General features: G+C 47.1%; 1 protein-coding gene across 1 annotated transcript in view; it reads left to right on the top strand.

The window, feature by feature from the left end:
• The window catches only part of EXOC6B (exocyst complex component 6B), a 237274-nt gene that overhangs the window by 129291 nt on the left and 86979 nt on the right, over positions 1–21004 (top strand). The window contains exons 16-18 of the mRNA XM_087965745.1: positions 4186–4297; positions 7165–7299; positions 8945–9124. Of these exons, the coding sequence (XP_087821871.1) occupies positions 4186–4297; positions 7165–7299; positions 8945–9124 (427 nt within the window). The remainder of the gene's footprint in view (positions 1–4185; positions 4298–7164; positions 7300–8944; positions 9125–21004) is intronic.

The raw sequence follows: 21004 nt of genomic DNA, 5'->3' as shown, positions 1-21004 counted from the left end.
TCGGGAGAACGCAAGACCAGCACCTTTTGCGCTAGAGCAGCACATGGCTTTCCTGGGCTGGCCAACACATTTCTCTTTGGATCTCAGGTGGCTCCCTTGAACCCACAAAGCCCCTTTGAGTCCGGTTTGCTTTGGGGCGACTTTGAAAGAGGCTTTTTTGGCTGCCCCCACACACTACTGGCTTATATTTAGGTGATTGTCCACTAGAACTCCAAAATCCCACTCACAGTTATTGCTTATATGGGAAAAGAGTTTTGTATGTAGAGAAGCTGGCTATGGAAAGAACTGGAGGAGGCATTTGGAGAAAATGAAGCCAAGCAGTGTAAGTTGTTTATTTTTCTTTTTGTAGCTTAGGAGGCTTGGTGGGGGAAAGCTAGGTTGCTTATGAAGCAGATTCAAGGAATGCTTTGCTAACTGGACGAAGTACCATTTTGAAGCCTTGAATGGTCGATATGGCTGCCAGTGTTTCAATAGATAGAATTCTTTATTGGCCAAGTGCGATTGGACATACAAGGAATTTGTCTTCGGTGCATTTGCTCTCAGTGTGCGTAAAAGAAAAGATACATTCGTCAAGAGTCAAGAATCATCAGGTACAACACTTAATGATAGTCATAGGGTACAATAAGCAATCAAATCATTCTAGGAAACAGTCAATAGAATATAATAGAATAAGAGAATAGAATGGAACAGAACAGAACAGAATAGAATTCTTTATTGGCCAAGTGTGATTGGACACACAAGGAATTTGTCTTGGTGCAAATGCTCTCAGTGTACATAAAAAGAAAAGATACATTCGTCAAGGTTCAAAGTCATAAGGTACAACACTTAATAATAGTCATAGAGGGTACAATAAGCAATGGAATCATACTAGGAAACAGTCAATATAAATTGTTAGGCTACAAGCCCCAAAGTTACAGTCATACAGTCACAAGTGGGAGGAGATGGGTGATGAGGAGTGATGAGAAGATTTAACAGTCATAGTAGTGCAGACTTTGTAAATAGTTGGACAGTGTTGAGGGAATTATTTGTTTAGCAGAGTGGTGGCGTTCAGGGAAAAAACTCCCCCTGTGTCTAGTTGTTCTGGTGTGCAGTGCTCTATAGCGTCATTTTGAGGGTAGGAGTTGAAACAGTTTATGTCCAGGATGTGAGGGGTCTATAGATATTTTCACAGCCCTCCTTTGACTCCTGCAGTATACAGTTTTGATCTACCAACCTTTAGATCAGGTCTGCCTTTGCTCAAGTGTTGCCACGTGACCTTGTGCAAGTTAAATAGTTAAATTTATGGCTATTTGAGCAGAGTTTGAGTGTGGTTTTAAAAGGTATGGAAATAATTCACACACGCCCCCAGCAGCCTCTTGCTCCGATTTCCTACGTTAAAACCCTGAGATATGTTGACAATTACTGTATGTTATACATCAAACACATTCTTGGACCGTAGAAGAGGTAAAATAAAATCTAGCCAAGTCCTCCCTCAAGTCAAACTCATCTCATGGTAGCTAACAGGATATGAACAAGTTGTTTTCTTGGCTATGATACAAAAGCAATTTGCCATTGCTGTCATTTACATTGTTTTGCATCTTATTAGTTTTTCTTCTGGGATGAGTGTTTTTTTTAAAAAAATCCTGGTCCCCATCCAAGGACTGGCCCTCTTCAGTGGCTGTGAGGTCAGCCAAGGGCAGCCCCTGAGCTAGGCTCCTTTCTCTCAGGCTTAAATTAATCCCATGACCTTCCATCAAAATGTGGATTTAATGATTTCCCTTTTAGGTCACGTTCAGCTTTTCCAAATAAGCCCCGGAGCCCTTTGAGCCTCCTGAAAACATCGTAAGGAGCTGCGAACTGCAAGCCTCCCTCATAAGCCGGTCATGGCTGCCTCTGCCAGGGGGGCTGGGACTGGGGGGCTGGGATGAGGGGTGGGGGGAGGTTGGTTGGTGTTCATTATTGCAACATTTCCTGGTTGAATTCTCCATCCACCCCATCAGTTTGTTATTCTTTTTTTTTTTCATTAATACTTAGAACAATTTCCAGCCTTTCCTGTTATGAATAACCTTTTCCTGGCAGCTGGCTTTTTTAAAAAAATAAATAAATGGCCAGTATGATTTTTAAAACCCAGAAATACAATTTGTCCTCAACGTTTTTGAGCCCCCAACATTTCTGTGGCTCGGCGAGACAGCGGTTAAGGATGCTTTGCCCCATTTTACCGCCTGTCTTGACACCGTTGTTAAGCAGATCGCTGCAGATCTTGAATGAATCACACACAGTGGTTATAATTGAATCCGGCTTCCCTGTCGACTTGGCTTGTTGGAACTTCGCCAAAAGGGGATCCCGTGATCCTCCGGGGCATTGTGACCCTCATAAGTATGAACCCGTTGCCTAGCGTCCGAATTTTGATCACATGACCACGGTTTTGATGCTGCGACAGTCGTCAATTGTGAAATATGGTCCTAAGTCACTTTTTGTGCTGCTGTAGCTTTGAATGATCCCTAGACAAAATGCGTACTGTTCAAAATAGTTGAAAACATGAACGGGGAAAAGGACAAAAGGAGCCAGTTATTTCTACATGCTTTTTCTATCTTATCATTACCTTTATTGTCAGAGTACGGCATGTGTACAATGAGATTGGCTGTCTTCATGTTTGTGGGTTCATATGGATGGGACCCTCAGTTTCCACCCCCCACTTGTCCTGTTGTGTGTGACCCACATGGGTTCTCCAGCCTTTGGCACACAACGGAGCTCAAAGAAGCTGCTGGCCATTGCCAAAACCATCACCCTGGATGGTTGAGAATCTCCATAGGCATCTCTCATGGCTCATAAAAAAAAAGGAAAACTACAATAACCCCAGTAATGCAATTGGCCCAAAACTAACCATAGGAAAATGGCAATGGCGCCATTGGAACTAATCCAGGAGAGAAGCAACTTGGAATTAAGGGGAAACTTCCTGAATTGAGGACAATGAAACGGTGGAACAGCTTTGCCTTCAGAAGTTGTGGATGCTTCAACACTGGAGGTTTTTAAAAAGAGACTGGACAGCCACTTATTTGAACTAGTATAGGTTCGTGATGGCGAACCAGGTGGCATGCGAGCCCTAGCCAAACTTACCTGCACTGCGCATGCGCGCACCTCCCAGCTGATTTTTGGCCTGCTTGAGGCCACTTTTGCCTCCCCGGAGGCTCGAGGTCCTTCCCGAAATACTGGAAGTGTTGAAATGGGCCTGTTTTTCAGCCTCCCGAGGCTGCAGAGGATTCCCTCGAGCCTCCAGGAGGGCGAAAACGGTCTCAAAAAAACGGGCCAAAAATCAGCTGGGAGGCGTGCGCATTTGCAGTGGAGATAAGGGGGGGGTGGGGTGCTGTACGTGCATGCGCAGGGGGCAAGGCACATTGCATTGTGGTGTCCTGGCTATCGCACGTGCATGCGCTTTTGGCACACCGCAACAAAAAGGTTTGCCATCACTGGTATAGGTTCTCCTGCTTGAGCAGGGGGCTGGACTAGAAGACCTCCAAGGTCCCTTCCAGCTCTATTCTGATTGATTGATTGATTGATTGATTGCAGATCTGAGGATCTGCCTCTGAGCCATCCACCTCAAGAAAGGCCCAGCTTCTGAAATCATCGTTTCCCAGCCTCGGTGTCGTAGGTGTCGGTGGAGTTGGCTTCGCTCTGCCTTTGCAGGCAGAACGTCTTGGCTGGCATTGTCCCAAAATACGGGTGTCAGCCTTGGAAGGTCTTTTTTACTTGGAAGTTTAGAGGCTGCCACATTCAGTGCCTGGATATTTGGGAGGGGGGATTTCATCGTGGGGTAGAAGACCAGACACACCACAATTCTTTCTCAGAGGGTCAAGGACATGTCGCCCTGCACCTGCAGGGCAAGTGACTGGAGGGATGTCTCCAGTTGGAATGAAGATCTGATTGGGTCACGTGATGGACTGATGAGTGCAGGGGGTGGATCTTTGAATTCTCTTTTGGGAAGGGAAAACCCGGAACTCTCAGATTTGGGTTTTCCCAGATGTGCCAATAGGACAAACTCTAATAAAACGGACCATTGAGGAACTGTTTGTCTCGGAGTTGATTGGTTTGGAGTTGGTTAGTTGGAACGCTGGCAACTGGTTTCCTTTGCCCTTAGCAACCAGTCAGTCCGTCAATCAATCAATCAATCAATCAGCCAACCGATCCATGATTTTCTCTTCCTTTCAGCTCCACGGAAGTAGATGACATGATTCGGAAATCGACCAATTTGTTGTTGACTCGGACCCTGAGCAGCTGCTTCCAGAACGCCATTCGGAAGAAGAACATCGGCCTGACCGAGGCAAGGACTCCCTTCTGGGTTGGGGCAGGTTGAAGTGGTTTGGACCCCCCCTCACTGCTCAGGGCCTCGTTGTAGATACTCCGAGCCTCCTCTTGAAGGGAGGAAGAAGGCAGAAAAAGGAAGCGGAGGGAGCGTGTAAGGATCCTCTCTTCTTGGTTGAATTGTCTGTGAGAAGCCTTCTCCAGATTTTCCTCCTCCAGCAGTAAGTATTTCTCAACTTCGGCCATTTTAAGATGAGTGGACTTCAGAATTCCCCAGCCAGGAATTCTGGGACTTGAAGTCCACTCATCTTAAAATGGCCGAAGTTGAGAAATACTGCCCGAGAGCTTTGCTGTTATGAATCAGGCAGACTTAGGTCCAACACAGGTCCACGTTCTCCTTGGTTTTCCTTGAAGCACCTCTTGTCCAGTTGTGTCTAGCATGAAGGTGTTTCAGCGTGTTGTAGACCAGGGGTTACAACACTGAAGCTGTGTTGTGTGCAAGGGACGGGGTGGCTCAGTGGCTAAGACGCTGAGCTTGTCAAATCAGAAAGATCGGCAGTTTGGTGGCTTGAATCCCTAGTGCCGTGTAACGGACTGAGCTTCCATTGCTCATCCCAGCATCTGCCAACCTAGCAGTTCGAAAGCGCGTAAAAAACGCAAGTAGAAAAATAGGGACCCCTTTGGTGGGAAGGTCACAGCATTCCATGCGCCTTCGGCATTTAGTCATGCCGGCCACATGACCACGGAGACGTCTTCGGACAGCGCTGGCTCTTCGGCTTTGAAACGGAGATGAGCACCGCCCCCTAGAGCCAGAAACGACTAGCACGTAGGTGCAACGGGAACCATTACCTTTAGGGTGCCAGTGGGCCACAGACTGGTGCCGGTTCACTTTCTGTTGGCAACTGGGCTGTACAAGTGTCAGGCAGGTGTGCGAAGCTTCATCTACGCGTGTACGGGAGCTAGGTTGCGTGGGAGAACCCTTCCCCCATCGTCCCCCCGCAGCTGCTCTGTAGAGCCATAGAGGTTGGGAACTGCTGTTGTAGACCATTGTCTACTTCTCACCTCTGCCACAACCGAAACCCCTGCCATAACCAGGAAGGGAGGGACAGTGGGAGCTGTCGAACGTTGAGGGTCCCACTTCTCCAGCTTGATATTTTAGGGAGGAGCTGGTGGACATGATAGTGTTTGTGGCACTGGCATGTCGTTTTTTAGAGAAAGAATAATGGATGACATTCAATTTATGATGTGGCGAAAAGGATCTGTGGCCCAGCCTGGTGAAGTGGGGAAATCCCCGGCTTCTCTTTGCTGTCCTTGAAAGACCCAGGGCCTCCTCTGTCTGACAGGTGACGGAGAATCCCCTCCCCACAATTTAATTGCAGCCCAGGCGTCTGCAGATTTTTCTGCCGAGAGGAGCTGTCACTCCAGCTTCTGCCCCTGTTGACCGAGGGCGTCAGTTCCTTTCTTGTGGTTTTTTTTTTTTTTTTGCAACCGGTTTGTCTTGAATAGGATCGGAGGTACAACGAGACAAGTTAAATGGGGAAAATTCTTCGGAGGTTTTATTCTACCTCCAGCAGAATAGCCCCCACCCCTGGTGAAAATACCAACTCAAGAGAGAATATGAATAGAATAGAATTCTTTATTGGCCAAGTGTGATGGGACACACAAGGAATTTGTCTTAGTGCAAATGCTCTCAATGTACATAAAAGAAAAGATACATTAGTCAAGAGTCAAGAATCATCAGGTACAACACTTTATGGTATTCATAGGGTACAATAAGCAATCAAGTCATACTTAGAAACAGTCAATAGAATATAATAGAATGAGAATAGAATGGAACAGAACAGAACAGAATAGAATTCTTTATTGGCCAAGTGTGATTGGACACACAAGGAATTTGTCTTGGTGCAGATGCTCTCAGTGTACATAAAAAGAAAAGATACATTCATCAAGGTTCAAAGTCATAAGGTACAACACTTAATAATAGTCATAGAGGGTACAATAAGCAATGGAATCATACTAGGAAACAGTCAATATAAATTGTTAGGCTACAAGCCCCAAAGTTACAGTCATACAGTCACAAGTGGGAGGAGATGGGTGATGAGGAGTGATGAGAAGATTTAACAGTCATAGTAGTGCAGACTTTGTAAATAGTTGGACAGTGTTGAGAGAATTATTTGTTTAGCAGAGTGATGGCATTTGGGAAAAAACTGTCCTTGTGTCTAGTTGTTCTGGTGTGCAGTGCCCTATAGCATCATTTTGAGGGTAGGAGTTGAAACAGTTTATGTCCGGGATGTGAGGGGTCTGTAAATATTTTCATAGCCCTCTTTTTGACTCGTGCAGTATACATACAGGTCTTTGATGGAAGGCAGTCCTAATTATCCTCTGAAGTCTGTGTCTGTCTTGTTGAGTTGCAGAGCCAAACCAGACAGTTATAGAGGTGAGATGACAGACTCAATAATTCCTCTGTAGAACTGGATCAGAAACTCCTTGGGCAGTTTGAGGTTTCTAAGTTGGTGCGGAAAGAACATTCTTTGTTGTGCTTTTTTGATGATGTTTTTGATGTTAGGTATCCATTTTAGGTCATCTGATATGATAGAACCTAGAAATTTGAAAGTCTCTACTGTTGATACTGTGTTGTCTAGTATTGTAAGAGGTGGTAATATGGGAAGAGTTTCTTCTAAAATCTACCACCATTTCTACGGTTTGGAGTGTGCTCAGTTCCAGATGGTTCCGGTTGCACCACGAGGCACCACCTTGGAGGAAAATGGGAGTCCGTTTCTGCTTAGGGGCCACCTCCGAGGGGCAGCGTAGCTCTTACCTGTTGCTCCGACTTCCTGCAGCCCAACTGTGGCTGATGGTTCTTAACAATGTGTGTTGCTCCTGCAGCTGGTGCAGATAATTATCAACACTACACATTTGGAAAGATCCTGCCGATTCCTAGAAGAATTCATAACCAACATCACCAACGTTCTCCCAGAAACCGTTCACACGACGAAGCTTTACGGAACGGCCACTTTCAAGGTGAGCCCGAGCTTTGGTCTTCATTCCCATTTTCCTCTCCTAGGCCTACCTGCCTACCTGTCTGTGATCAGTCAACAACCCCGAACATTGCTCAGCTGTCCTCATCCAAACATGGAAAGCAGCCAGGAGACAGTAGAAGACAGACGTTTGAAGAAGGGTTTGTGGGGAGAGACCGTCCACGGTTCACGGGGATATTTTGCAGAAAAAAAATTGGAGAGGAAAACGGAGTCTCTGCTCCTCCTGGGTTGGGTTGGGGGTCGTGGAAGCCAGTCAGCAAAGGTCTTCAGAAGTGTGCAAGGGCAGAGAAGGAAAGCGGCTCCCCACAGGTGTGCAAGGAACGAACTGCACTCTCGGGAACAGAAACTTTGCATTCTGTGTAGGTTCGATGCAGTGCAATACTTACGGTATTCTGCTTTGCTGGGGATCAGTGGGCATAGGGTGGGTGGATGGACCGATGGACGTATAGAATAGAATAGAATGCAGAACAGAATAGAGAAGAGAATGCAGAATAGAATAGAAACTAGAACAGAACGGAACGGAATGATGGATAGATGGATGGATGTATAGGATAGAATAGAATGAAACATAGAAGAGAATAGAATAGAATAGAATAGAATAGAATAGAAAATAGAACAGAATAGAATGGAATGATGGATGGACATATAGAATAGAATGCAGAATAGAAGAGAATAGAGAATAGAATACAAAATAGAACAGAACAGAACGGAATGATGGATGATGGACATATAGAATAGAATAGAATGCAACATAGAAGAGAATAGAGAATAGAATAGAAAATAAAACAATAGAATGGAATGATGGATGTATAGAATAGAATAGAGAAGAGAAGTGAATACAGAAGAGAATAGAAAATAGAACAGAACAAAATAGAATGACGGATGGACGGATGGACGTATAGAATAGAAAATAAAACAGAATAGAATGGAATGATGGATGTATAGAATAGAATAGAGAATAGAATAGAATAGAGAAGAAAATACAGAAGAGAATAGAAAATAGAACAGGCAAAATAGAATGATGGATGGATGGATGGACGTATAGAATAGAAAATAGAACAGAACAGAATGGAATAAAATAGAATAGAATATAGAGTAGAATTCAGAATAGAATAGAATATAAAATAGAATGTATAATATAATAAATGGAACGGGACAGAAGAGAGTTACAGAACAGAACAGAACATTTGGCCAAGGGTGATGAAACGCACAAGGGATTTGCCTCGTGTGCAGATGCTCTCAGTGGGCGCGCACAGCAACCGAAGCCTCATCCCAATAAAGAAGTGGAGAAGACGAGCTTAAGTCGTACTGCAGCCATGCCCTGTGGGTGAAGAGGCATGGGAGACGTGGGCATTAGGCAGCCTGGGGATGGGGAGCATGTTTCTTGCTGCCTCTGTCCCCGTAGATTGGCCCTTGTGCAGTCACGATGCTCAAATGTCCTCATGCGCTGTAGAGTCCCTGCTGTCCTTGGGGAGGCAGTTATTGCAGGAGCCGCTTGAAGTGTAGATAAGTGGCCCAAAGAGGATTAGTTTGACATCCGGGGCCATGAGCCCCACCCCTCACCTCCCCCAAGAGCAGGATTCGGGGTGCCGCCACGAGCTCTCTGCTGACCTGGCCCTTCTCCACAGGACGGCCGCCACGCTGCAGAGGAGGAGATCTACACTAACTTGAACCAAAAGATTGACCAGTTCTTGCAACTTGCAGATTATGACTGGATGGCCGCGGAAGCCCCTCCCAAGGCCAGTGACTACCTGGTGGACCTCATTGCTTTCTTACGCAGCACCTTTGCTGTCTTCACACACCTGCCTGTAAGTCTGGCTTGGGAGGTGAGGGCTGGGGGGGGAAGCCGAGGGTCGGCCTGACCTCCGGGCTGGTTAGAAGGCCAAGCTGAAGGTTCAGCTCTTCCTTCCACCCGACTTTCCTTCGGTTGTCCATCAAGCCTCAACTGCCCAGGAGGCTTTGGAGGAAACAGAGGCAGATCCTCCCTTTCTCCGGTCCTCTTGGCCCCCTCCATTTCTCGGCCCTCTGGGTCAGAAATGGGGGGTGGGGAGATCAGTGGGATTGACCTGAAAAAAACCTCCGGATGCAGCTCAGAATGGGAGATCTCCTTGTTTGCAGCTGAATCGTGTTTTTTTTTTTTGTGCCGTTCTGACCGGGCCAATCATTGTAAAGCCATGCACGTCAAAACGCTGAGTGTGGCCGAGCATGAAGGGATCGTGGCAGGAGCAGGATCCAGTCCCTAGTGGGTGCCGGACACAGACGTTCTTGAGCGGGTTAGAGTGACCGTTTTCAGACTGCCCGATGGAGGGATTCTTTGGAGGATCTGGCCAGCTTTCTGATCCTCCCTGGGGTTTCCTTACAGGAGCTGAGCGTGAAGCAGAGGTTATGCCAGGTTGGAGTGCCGGTGGGATAGTTGCCTTAGGAAAGAGAGAGGGAGAGAGGGAGAGGGAGGAGAGAGAGAGAGAGAGAGAGAGAGAGAGAGAGAGAGAGAGAGAGAGCTTTCATTCATGGTGGTTGATTGTTGTTTTAATTTCATGTCAGACGAGTTAATGTAAATCTCCCTGACAGATTTGTAGCCAGCACACGGGCTTGTTGACTTTGCTCTGTGGGAGATGGAAGGTTATGTCAACACCTCTGGCGGGCCTGTCAGCTTCACAAAGCACGGAAGTTTTTTATTTGTTGGGGAAAGGGGTGTTTTTCTGTTTGCCTTTTCGGTTTCCTTTAATCCTCCCGAGGAGGCTTGTATCTTGATAACCTTCGTGTCAGGGTAAGCGGGAGGTCAGGAGGGCCTGGAAGGGGAAGGGATCTTTCAGTGGCCGTCATTGCCTCCAGCCGCTCAACCGGGCCTTCTGTGCAGAGGCCGACCCTCGCCCTCCTTCTCCCTTGAGCTCCTCCGCCCTCCCCCCGCCTTCCTCTCCTCCTGTTTACTCGGGGCCAGATGGCCAGCGCTGATTTCAATGGCTCCAGGGACCCGTGGCCTGGCCGAGTGGCCGATGGCACAGAAAGCCGGTGAACTTTTCATGCCGTTCAGTCAGGAGGCGGATTGTTGCTTTCGAGGAATTGGTGCATTTCTAAGAAGCATCTGAAGTCCAAGGCAGTGGTGGTGGTCGGGCTCCTGTCTGTGGTGGGGGGGGGCAAAGAGGCTGTCCTGATGGGCCACGAGAGCCACTCCCACGTCTTTCCTGGCCGTGCCTTTCCCGAGTCTGGTCCTGCTGACTTCAGCTTAAGAGAGGCCCAGGATGGGAAATGATCGACAGATACCCAGAAACCCTGTAGGTGGTCAGTATTAACACCCCTCCTCCCCCAATTGCAGAGAGGATACAGAAACAGGGAAGAAGGGACTTGGCTCCAGAGGGCAACCTGGCAGGGCTGGAAGAAGTCCTTTCTCAGAATCGCAGGAGAATCCGGGCCACCTGGCAGGAAAAAACATCCGAGCACAGCTGGAGCCATCGTTGGGTTAGGCAGCTGCAAAGTCCCGGACTCCATAGCTGTTTCTTGCACATCCTGGAAGGACCCCCGGGTGTGTGTGTGTGTGTGGGGGTTAAGTGGGAGGGTCTTCCAAGCAGTCTCAGCTGAGTTGAGTTGGCCCCGTGGCCTCCTGTCTTGGAGGTCCCTTTGTTGGGGGATACCTCCCTTCAGGACGCCCGGTGTGTCATTGGCGTTCCCCATCTACCTGCGGCCGCTGGTTAGGGGGCATCTGAGAGCAGAGAGGCGTGGAGCGGGAGAGCTACCTTAGAAGAAGGAGGGCAGAGCTGGAGGCACCTGGCGGTTTTCCTCTGGGAATGCAGGAGGGGGAAGGTCGAGCCATTTTTTTTATGGCTGCTCCTAACTGCACACAGGTTGGGATGGCTGGGCGGGGATTGCTCTCACCTTTGGGCAGGTGGTGGGATCTGTCCTTGTGGAAGCTCTCCTTCTTAGCCAGAAGGTGGCATTCTAGGCCAGGCCCTTCCTTTCCTGCTTCCTCCAGCCAGATCAGTTTTAGGTGTTTCTTCCTCCCAGCCCCACAAAGATGAGAGGCCTCGAAGCAAACAACAACCTGGATGCTTTAATAGCCCCTCTGAGAAGAAGGTGGCTGAGTCCAGGACTGCCCCAGAGCAGAGCTTTCCAGAGCTTCTCCTTGAAGCCGTGAGGTTCCTCGGCTTCTGAAGGCCATTTCTCCATGCAGCCAGCGTGGACCAGGCTGCCACATCACGTGGAGCCTTTCCTTTGCTGGAGCCTTCAACCAGAAGTGGTGGGATCAGCTGTCAGAGGTGCTGGAGTAGATATCGGGCTTACTAGATAACATCTGAGATGCCTTCAAACTTGGGGCCTGTGATTCCACTCCTGCCCTGCCCTGTCTTCAGCTGAAAGATGGCAGTTTTGTCAGAGGGCCTCCTTACTCGGCCTCAGTGAAACCTTTTTGGTCTGGGGAACAGGCTCTTTTTTGGCCCTCGCCAGCCCAATCCTGGGAATGTCTCCTATGCCAGCGGCTGTCGGAAGGGTCAGGACAGGGGTGAGCTCCAGCAGAGCCTCCAGACAAGCCCTTTAGAACAGGGATCGCCAACCTTTTGCACCTCAGGGACCACCAAACTCATAATTTTAAATCCCGTGGACCAGAGACCCTGGGAAAATCCCCTCAAAAGTCTGCAGGAAAATTCCCCAACCTGTTTTCCTACCGATCGATCATTCTTGATTTGGGATTGCAGGATACCGTCTTCAGCTCTGTTCTCAGGGGGAGAGAGAGAGAGACTTTTGGCTTCATGCAAGGAAAGCAGCAGAAGCCGCAGAAGTCTTTTTTTCTCTCCCCCAAACTCCACCAGAAATGAGTCTTTGTGAGACTTGTCGCGTCAGCACAGCCTCTTGGAGCAGGATGCCTTGCAGGGTCCCCAAGACTTCAGTTCTGGTAGAGTTTGGGGGAGAGAAAGGAAGACTTTTGCTGCTTTCCTTGCGTGCAGCCAAAAGCAGAAGAAGAAAGAAATGGAAAGAAGCAGCTCGGTGGCCAGGAGAGGCACATGGGGCGAGGGGGGCAAGTTTCCCCCTTCCACCCTTTCCCCCCTCCCCTCACTATCTCATGCTGTCCACAGTGCAAGCGATGCAAGCCTTGTGTTCCCGCGGGTCATGTGGGTGGAGCATCCTTGTGTTCCCACGCAGCCTGGATTAATTGCTTTGGGGTTGACATTTCTCTGCAGGCCAGCAAAATTTTCTCGCGGACCACCAGTGATCCCTGGCCCACTGGTTGGCGACCACTGCTTTAGAAGCTGCTTGTCCTCTCCCGTTGATACAAGATAAGCTCCGGAGCAAGGCCTTGGGTCCTTGTATGAGTGGGTCTACCCGTGGCTGCTGTGGCTTGGTTCGCCCTTCTGGCTTTTTTGTGCAAGTAGATTGGAAACCAAGTGCACCTTGGTCACCTTGTTCTTCTCCCAGGGAAACGGTCAGGGAAGAGTCCTAGGATGGCCGCTTGCACCACTGCTGGGTGTGAAGTCTTCTCTCCAGCCACACGGGCATAGCTGGAAAGTTCTGGTTCCCCTTTGAACCCTCCAAACGAAGGGCAGCAGCCGGTGGGGGCCTTGAAGCATCTGCCTGCCTGGGGCTACCAACTCTGCTCCAGCCCTCCGTGGGAAAGGGGGTGGGGGAAGAGACTTTGGCTTCAATAGCTCCAGAAAAAGGGAAATTCTTATCTGACAGCCTCTTCCTGTGGCTGACAGCTCATATTGTCCAGAGGTTCCTCCCGATCACTGGTCTGGACCTGATTCCTTGTTGCAGCAGTCCGGAACCTTCCCTCTGGGGCATTTTTTTCTTCTCTTCTGTCCAGTCCTGCCTGATTCTTGGACACTGCCTGGACAATCCCTGGGAGGTTTCCTTGGCCAGGTTGTTGAGACGTGTGAGAAAGTGAGAGGCCCAGGCAGGACTGCTGGTCTCTAGCCTGATCCCTTAGCCACAACACCAAACCTGGTAGTTTAGGGCCGATGATGAAGGCTTAACTCTGGGGGTTCGGCAGGCTGCCTCCTTTGTGGGAGCTTGCTACTGTGTTCTTCTCTCGTACATAAGCAGCCTGCCTCCTCCAGCACAAAGCAGTGTCCAAGAGGGGCAACGCAAGGAATCACATGTTTTGTGCACACGGCCTGCACATGGAATCCAGTGGTGAAGCCTGGCTCCGGCAGTGAATTGTGCGCCAGCCATGTGTGACCGCTGGAGGGCTCCTTCCATTGCATGGCATCACGCATTGCTGCACACGTGTCGGGGGGGATTTCTTCTCGTGTTCTTTCAGCTAATCCTGTGTTTTAATTGCCCCCGATCAAGTCATCATTGAATGGTTTTATATGAAAGCCGTGGTGGTGCGGTGGTCAGAATGCAGCATTTGCAGGCTAACTCTGTCCACCACCTGGAAGTTCGATCGATCCTGAGCGGCTCAAAGTTGACTCAGTCTTCTGTCTTCTGAGATTGGTAAAATGAGAACCCAGATTGTTTGGGGGGAGGGGGAAGAGGCTGACTCTGTAAACTGCTTAGAGAAGGCTATAAAGCAGGGGTCCCCAACCGCCGGTCCGCGGAACAAGTCTTACCGGGCCGCTGGTTGCTGGGCGCCGCCATCTTTTTTTGATAAAAAAGTGCTTCCGGTGAGCTTTTCCGGGTAGAAAGCTCACCGGAAGCACTTTTCATCAAAAGATGGCGGCGCGCTCGGTGAGCTTTTCCGGGTAAAAGCCATTTCTACCGAAAAGCTCACGAGCGCTGGCGCCGCCATCTTTTTGATGAAAAAGTGCTTCCGGTGAGGTCACCAGAAGCACTTTTTCATCAAAAAGATGGCGGCACCCAGCTGATGCCGGTACCGGGCCGCGGCATAAAAAAGGTTGGGGATCACTGCTATAAAGCACTGCGAAGCGGTATATAAGTCTTAAGTGCTATTGCTGTATGGATTCTTTGGTGCTTCTGAACTCGCTTATTTGCTTGCAGATATTTTATTATCCAAGTAAATGTACCATCATCAATGCAGGGAGAACTATTTATACACAATAGTTTGCCCTGCCAGTATTGGTGGGTGTGTAGTTTTTTTTTTCTCCCCTTGGTAGTTTTTTTTTTGATTAGGGCATTGTTTTCTGCTGGATTGTTTGTCTTGTGTCAGTCCCTGCTTATCTGGGTGTAGGCTGCTAGAGAGGATGTGTTCTGGTCTTTTGCTTTCCCCCTTAGCCTTTTTTCATTGTTTCTTTTGAATGGGTGGTGGTGGTGTAAGTGTGCTTTATTTCTATACGCCTGTTGTGGGCTGATGGGTCTGAACGCCGAACTTTCAGGAATTCCCTAGCGCCGTGATGGCGAACCTGTGGCAGGAGCCATTTGTGCTGGAACGCGAGCCGCAGGCAAACTTACCTTAGTGCGCATGCACACGCCTCACAGCTGACTCCCCCCCCCGTTGGTTTGAGGCCTTTTTCGGCCTTCCCAGAGGCTTGGAAAAAGCCTCTGAAAGGCTTCTCAGACTGGATTATAGGCCCGTTTGATCACTTCCTGTAATACTGGAAGGCTGAAAAAGGCCTCAAACCAACCGAAAAATCAGCTGTGAGGCACAGTGCAGGTAAGGGGGTGGGGGATTGCGAGCGCATGCTCAGGGGCCATGGGGAAGGGGGCACGCATTGCATTCTGGGTGCTGGCACGTGAGTGCGGGCGGGCTAGCGCGCTCGCAGTTTTTGGCACAGGAGCCCCAAAAGGTTAGCCACCACTGCCGTAGTGGTTTCGGATTTGGCTTGGTCTAGAATGCTCACAGTTTCTCGTTCGAAACTATACTTGATGTTGTGTTCTGAGATTAAGGATTTTCATTGTGCAGGATTCAATCTGGGCCGGTCACCGGGACCAGAGGTTTTGTCTTCTGAGCTTTTTTGGACTCGCGCTGGAGCCCAGGGAACTCCTCTCTGGCAGATTGTGTGCTGTTCTGAGTGTGGGGATTTTCATTGTGCTTTTTAGCTGCTACCTGGGGTTCCTGGATGTGTTCTACTGTCCTGCATTGTGGCTGTTACATCCTTACATTGCTTGTCATAGGTGTTGTGATGACCCGGGGCGTGGCACAAAGGCAACTCAGTCACATAAATAAGAAGAGTCCCTTTAATACCTCCAACTTTGCCCCCAATGTCCAGTTATCTAACTGGAAAAAAACTCTCCCAAGAACAATCTTTAAGTGGAGGAAATTCAGTCCAAAAATCAAGTACATACAAATTGTAACTAAAAATCCAAACAAACCACGCTGCAGCAATTAACTTGACAGGGCAAGAGAAGGAATTCCAGACTTGAAAGGCCAGCAAAACACACACAGTTGGGAAGACACCAGAACCCCAGATAAGCCTCGACAATAAAAGATAACTCATGATTTGCTTCCAACAAGTTGCTGTGCGCAAACTCCCTTTTTAAATACTGTGTTCCCAGCTGCAGCTAATGAAGGGAATCGGGGCCCTTTCCTCCCCCATAAGCCACGCAACTCATGTTGCTCCCTTCTCCGTTTCTCCCTGTGTGCCCTAGGATGAAGAGGGGGTGGGCCTGGGTCTTCCTCCGAATTCCCTCTGCCTTGCTCTACCTCTCCCCTGCTCTGCCCAGCCAGACTTTGCCCTTCCCCAGTTTCTTCCACAGCCACTGGAGCCAAATTCCCACTCCCTGTCAGCTGCTCGGCCTCCCCCTCCGAAATTAGATTCTGACAGGGGCATGACAGGTGTTCATGGCAGCCAAAGAATTCCCAGAGCAGAATTCATCTTCTCTGGCACAAGGGGTTGTGGGAAGTCTCTCCATGGAAGGAAGGTTGTTTCCCGAAGAAATGAAAAAAAAAAGTCACAGAGAAGTTGTGTTAAAAAGGGCTGCCCTCTTTTTGCTTCTGAGATTGAGATGAGAGATGCTGGGTTCTGGTGAGGGGGCGGGGTGACTCTTGGCTGCATTCCTCCTGTGGGCCCACCCCACCCCAATGTCAGGATGCAGGAAGAGGTCCTTAAATGAGGAATTTGCTTTGTGTTTCTGAGTTGTTTTCCAGGCAGCGCAGCTTTTAATTTGGCAAATGCTTATGGCTTGGGTCAAGCAGAGATCCTTTGCATCCTCTTACAGACCGGATTTCTTTGGTTTGGGGGCCCCTCAAGCCGCACGAAACACCTTTGGTGGGAAGATAACTTTTAAATTCCCCATCTTTTTCAAACAATGATTTTCAGACTCGGCTAATACGGAGGGAAGGCAAAGAGGATCGAAGTGGCCCATAACTGGGTGGCTTCTGATCACCCCGAGGCTTCTCCAACCCCTTCGAGGTTCTTGACCCGAGCAGGAGTGGAAGGATGTTGTCTTCCCTCTGTAGGGGCAGTCCTTCACTGATGAGCGCCATATTGTTGTTGCTAAGCGAGATGTTTGCTCAATGAATTTTGCCCCATTTTCTTGTCATGGCTGTTAAGTGAATCAGTGCTTATTGTACCCTATGACTATCATTGTGTTTTACCTGATGATTCTTGATTCTTGACGAATGTAATCTTTTCTTTTATGGACACTGAGAGCATTTGCACCAAGACAAATTTCTTGTGTGTCCAACCACACTTGCCCAATAAAGAATTCTATTCTATTCTATTCTATTCTATTCTATTCTATTCTATTCTATTCTATTCTATTCTATTCTATTCTATTCTATTCTATTCTATTCTATTCTATTCTATTCTATTCTACTGTATTCTGTATTCTGTATTCTGTATTCTGTATTCTGTATTCTGTATTCTGTATTCTGTATTCTGTATTCTGTTCTATTCTGTTCTGTTCTATTCTATTCTATTCTATTCTATTCTATTCTATTCTATTCTATTCTATTCTATTCTATTCTACTCCACTCCACTCCACTCCACTCCATTCTATTCTATTCTTTACTCTACTCTACTCTTCTGTATTCTGTATTCTGTATTCTGTATTCTGTATTCTATTCTATTCTATTCTATTCTATTCTATTCTATTCTATTCTATTCTATTCTATTCTATTCTATTCTATTCTATTCTATTCTATTCTATTCTATTCTTATTATATTATATTGACTGTTTCCTAGTATGATTTGATTGCTTATTGTACCGTATGACTATTATTAAGATTATGATTCTTGATGAATGTATCTTTTCTTTTATGTACACTGAGAGCATTTGCACCAAAGGCAAATTCCTTGTATGTCCAACCATACTTGGCCAATAAAGAGTTGTAGAAAGAATTCTATTCACTGTGCTTGTTCAGTTCATAACCCAAATTCAATTGAGCAGCTCTGTCTCTTTCAATGCCCAACAGTGAGAACAACTAACCAGTGAAACACCTTGCCTTCAGAAATAATGGATGCTCCATCACTGGAGGTTTCGAAGAAGGGAACTGGACAACCATTGGTCTGAAATGCTAATTGATCTCCTGCTTGAACAAGGGGTTGGACTAGAAGACCTCCCATACCTCTTCAGATTCTGTTACATAGGTGTGGTCCTTAAAAGGACCAAGAGGATGATCATCCTGGTGTTGTCATCCATTCAGTCATGTCCAACTCTTGGCCACTCTCTGGTAGCAAACTTTGCAGGATTAAGTGTCGCGTCCGCTGTAAATTCAGTGGCGGCAGTGATTTTACTTAAATCTTGATCCACATCTTCCGAGTCTTGAATTTTGAGAGCTGTATTTCGTAGCTGAGGCATGCCTCTTGCCCTGTTCCAGTCCATCTTGTTGCATTTCAAGTAATTGCAGGAAATTGGCTTCTTCCTCTCTCTTTTTTTCCCCTCACGCTCTACCTCTGGCTGTCAATCATGCGCGGGTCTTTGCTCTGAAGCGCTTGGGGCCATCGAGGATCCTTCGAGGCCCACCTGAGGCAGAGTCTGAATCCACTCGGGATGGCCCAGTCCAGGATCATCCCCTCAAGATTTGGAAGCTTCACACGTTTTCTGTCAGAAGTGGAATTCATAATTAGCCATTCAGTGCTTGCATTTGGGGTCCCTTGCACAGGATTCCTGGCAGGCGGATGAACAAGCTACATGAATGACAACAACCCAAGCTTTGGGTTCTCCCGTTCCAGCTGAGGAGCCTGTTCAGAACAGAAGAACATACGACGGATGGTTGCAGGACTTGGGTTGGGCCGGTCTAGAGAAAAGAAGGACCCGGGGGGATATGAGAGCAGTCTTCCAGTATTTGAGGGGCCGCCATAAAGAACGGTGTGTGTGTCAACCTCTTCTCCAAAGCATTTTCCGATCTTGCACGACTTCCCATTAACACTTCCCATTGCCTTAGTAAGGCCACACCTAGAGTACTGCATTCAGTTTTGGTCACCACAATATAAAAAAGATGTTGAGACTCTAGAAAAAGTGCAGAGAAGAGCAACCAGGAGGATGAGGGGACTGGAGACTAAAACATATGAAGAACAGTTACAGGAACTGGGCCTGGCTAGTCTTGTGAAGAGAAGGACCAGGGGAGACAGGAGAGCAGTGTTCCAATATTTGAGGGGCTGCCCCAGAGAGGAGAAGGGGGTCAAGCTATTTTCTAAAGCGCCTGTAGGCCAGACAAGGAATAATAGAGGGAAACTGAACAGGGAGAGATTCAACCTGGAAATAAGGAGAAACTTTCTGACAGTGAGAACAATCAACCAATGGAACAGAAGTTTCCCTCGGAAGTTGTGGGAGCATCATCACAGGAGGCTTTCAAGAAGAGACTGGACTGCCATTTGTCAGAAATGGTGTAGGGTCTCCTGTTTGGACGGGGGGGGGGGGTTGGACTAGATGACCTACAAGGTCCCTTCCAACTCTGATTATCTGTTATCTGTAACACAGTGGAATCCAGTTGCTTTTCAGCTGACTGGGTTTCCTAATATCTGGCTTGCTTTTACGTTTAAGGTCAGCTAACGTCCATAGCAGATTCTGGGAACGGTATGGATAAAATTTATTTTGATTTCATCGAAGCTTTACAGTATTTAATAACCCGTAGCATTCTGACGCAAAAGCCAGTGAAGAACGGCTCAGATGACGCAACAGTTCAGTGTATGTTTTGCTTCTCAAGAGGCCACTTTGGAAGTTCTTGGAGGTACAATGATAGGACGGGTGACTTCTTAGGGCTGGCCTAACTAAGCTCCCCCCCCCTCCAATCCATTTATTTGTTCTGCTAACTGTCAAACCTCCCTGAATTGATTTTCCTTGGGATCTGCCAACCTCCCGTGTGATGGGAGCATGTAAGGGAGACTTTGGACCACAGTCTTCCTCGTTCGCATGTCTGGCACGCACAGTTGAGTGAGAAGAGCAACTAAGATGATTAAAGGCCTGGGGACTTAAAAAACACAGGATGAATGAATGTAGGATGTGGCGAAATATCATGCACGGAAAAAGGCTATGTGCGTCGATTCATTTCCCCAACCAGTTTTACCTTACAACCAGAATTGCTAAAGCTGCATTTTAAATGCAACTACGTGTTAGGGTTTGGAGAATTAACCCCTAGAAGAGTATTGCAGCAGTAGTCAAGCCAGGAAACCAAAGAAGAGCGGAAGGGCCCCAGAGTATACACACACTGAACACAAACACTGTTTGTAGTTTAAATAGTTTTTAATCCAGTTAGAGTTTAAGCATTGTCATTCAGTCCATTAAGTCATTCACAGTATTTCCATCCAGTAAAACTCACTAGTATAGTCCAAGTTAAGAGTCCTTGCAATATCTTTATCAGCCGATAAAGATATCTTCTCCTCCTCCGGTTTCACTCTCCAGAGAAACAAACGCTGGATATTCAGTAGAATTACGCAGTAAATCAGCAAACAGTAGCAAACAATAACATTTCAGTCACAGTAACTCACAGTCAGTAATCACAGTTAGTTGCAGCAACACACAGTAACAGTTACAGTCGCAGCAGCACACAGTTACAGTCAGTAAGCTTTCCAGCTTCTAATGCTTCCTTATATTGTAACTTCTAACCGCACCCTTAATCGGCTAATTGCCTGCTGCATTGTGCTTAAAGTGATAAGCACTTAAACCATGATATCTAAGTTTTATATATTTATTCACCCAAACCATATTTGGTATCAATGTTATACCTAACATACTCCCCTTTTGGGTGAAATAAATATATAATACCTTTACAATCTAATCCCATATTTTTCACAACTCTCCTGGTGCTTACTGGCACCTTGGGCTTTAGTAAAATTATCAGCTAAATTGTCCTCCGACATACAGTACTCTAGCTGAATCATCTTACTTCTTACAGATTGTCTCACGTTTAGGTATCTTAGATCTGTATGCTTGCTCCTTGTTTTTACTCCAATATTTGTGGCCATTTGAATTGCTGCCTGATTATCTTCATGTATAATTATAGGATAATCTACAGTTATACCTATATCAATTAACATTTGTTTATACATTATTAACTCTGTACATAACAATGATAAACAGGAGAATTCTGCCTCCATAGTAGACAAACTTATATGCTGTTGTCTTATTGACTTCCAGCCTATTAATGTATTACCCAGCATTATGGCTGTTCCTGAAGTCGACTTTCTAGTGTCTCTTTCTGATGCAAAGCTAGCATCTGCATAAGCACACAAAATTAAATCACCCTTTGGTTCTAAATACAATGAATAATTCATTGTCTTTTTAAGATATCTTAATATCCTCTTAGCTGCAATCCAGTGTCTTTCACATGGTGCAGAATTGAATCTAGCCAACTGATTCACACAGTACGATATATCTGGTCTAGACCAATTACTAATATAACTCAAACTACCAATTAA

The sequence above is a fragment of the Notechis scutatus genome, chromosome 4 (assembly GCF_049901735.1).
Source record: "Notechis scutatus isolate UNSWTSFEM ecotype Mainland chromosome 4, rNotScu1.2, whole genome shotgun sequence".
In the NCBI taxonomy this organism is placed as follows: Eukaryota; Metazoa; Chordata; class Lepidosauria; order Squamata; family Elapidae; genus Notechis; species Notechis scutatus.
Note: the sequence above shows the minus strand (reverse complement) of the source record. Positions and strands in the feature narration are given on the sequence as shown.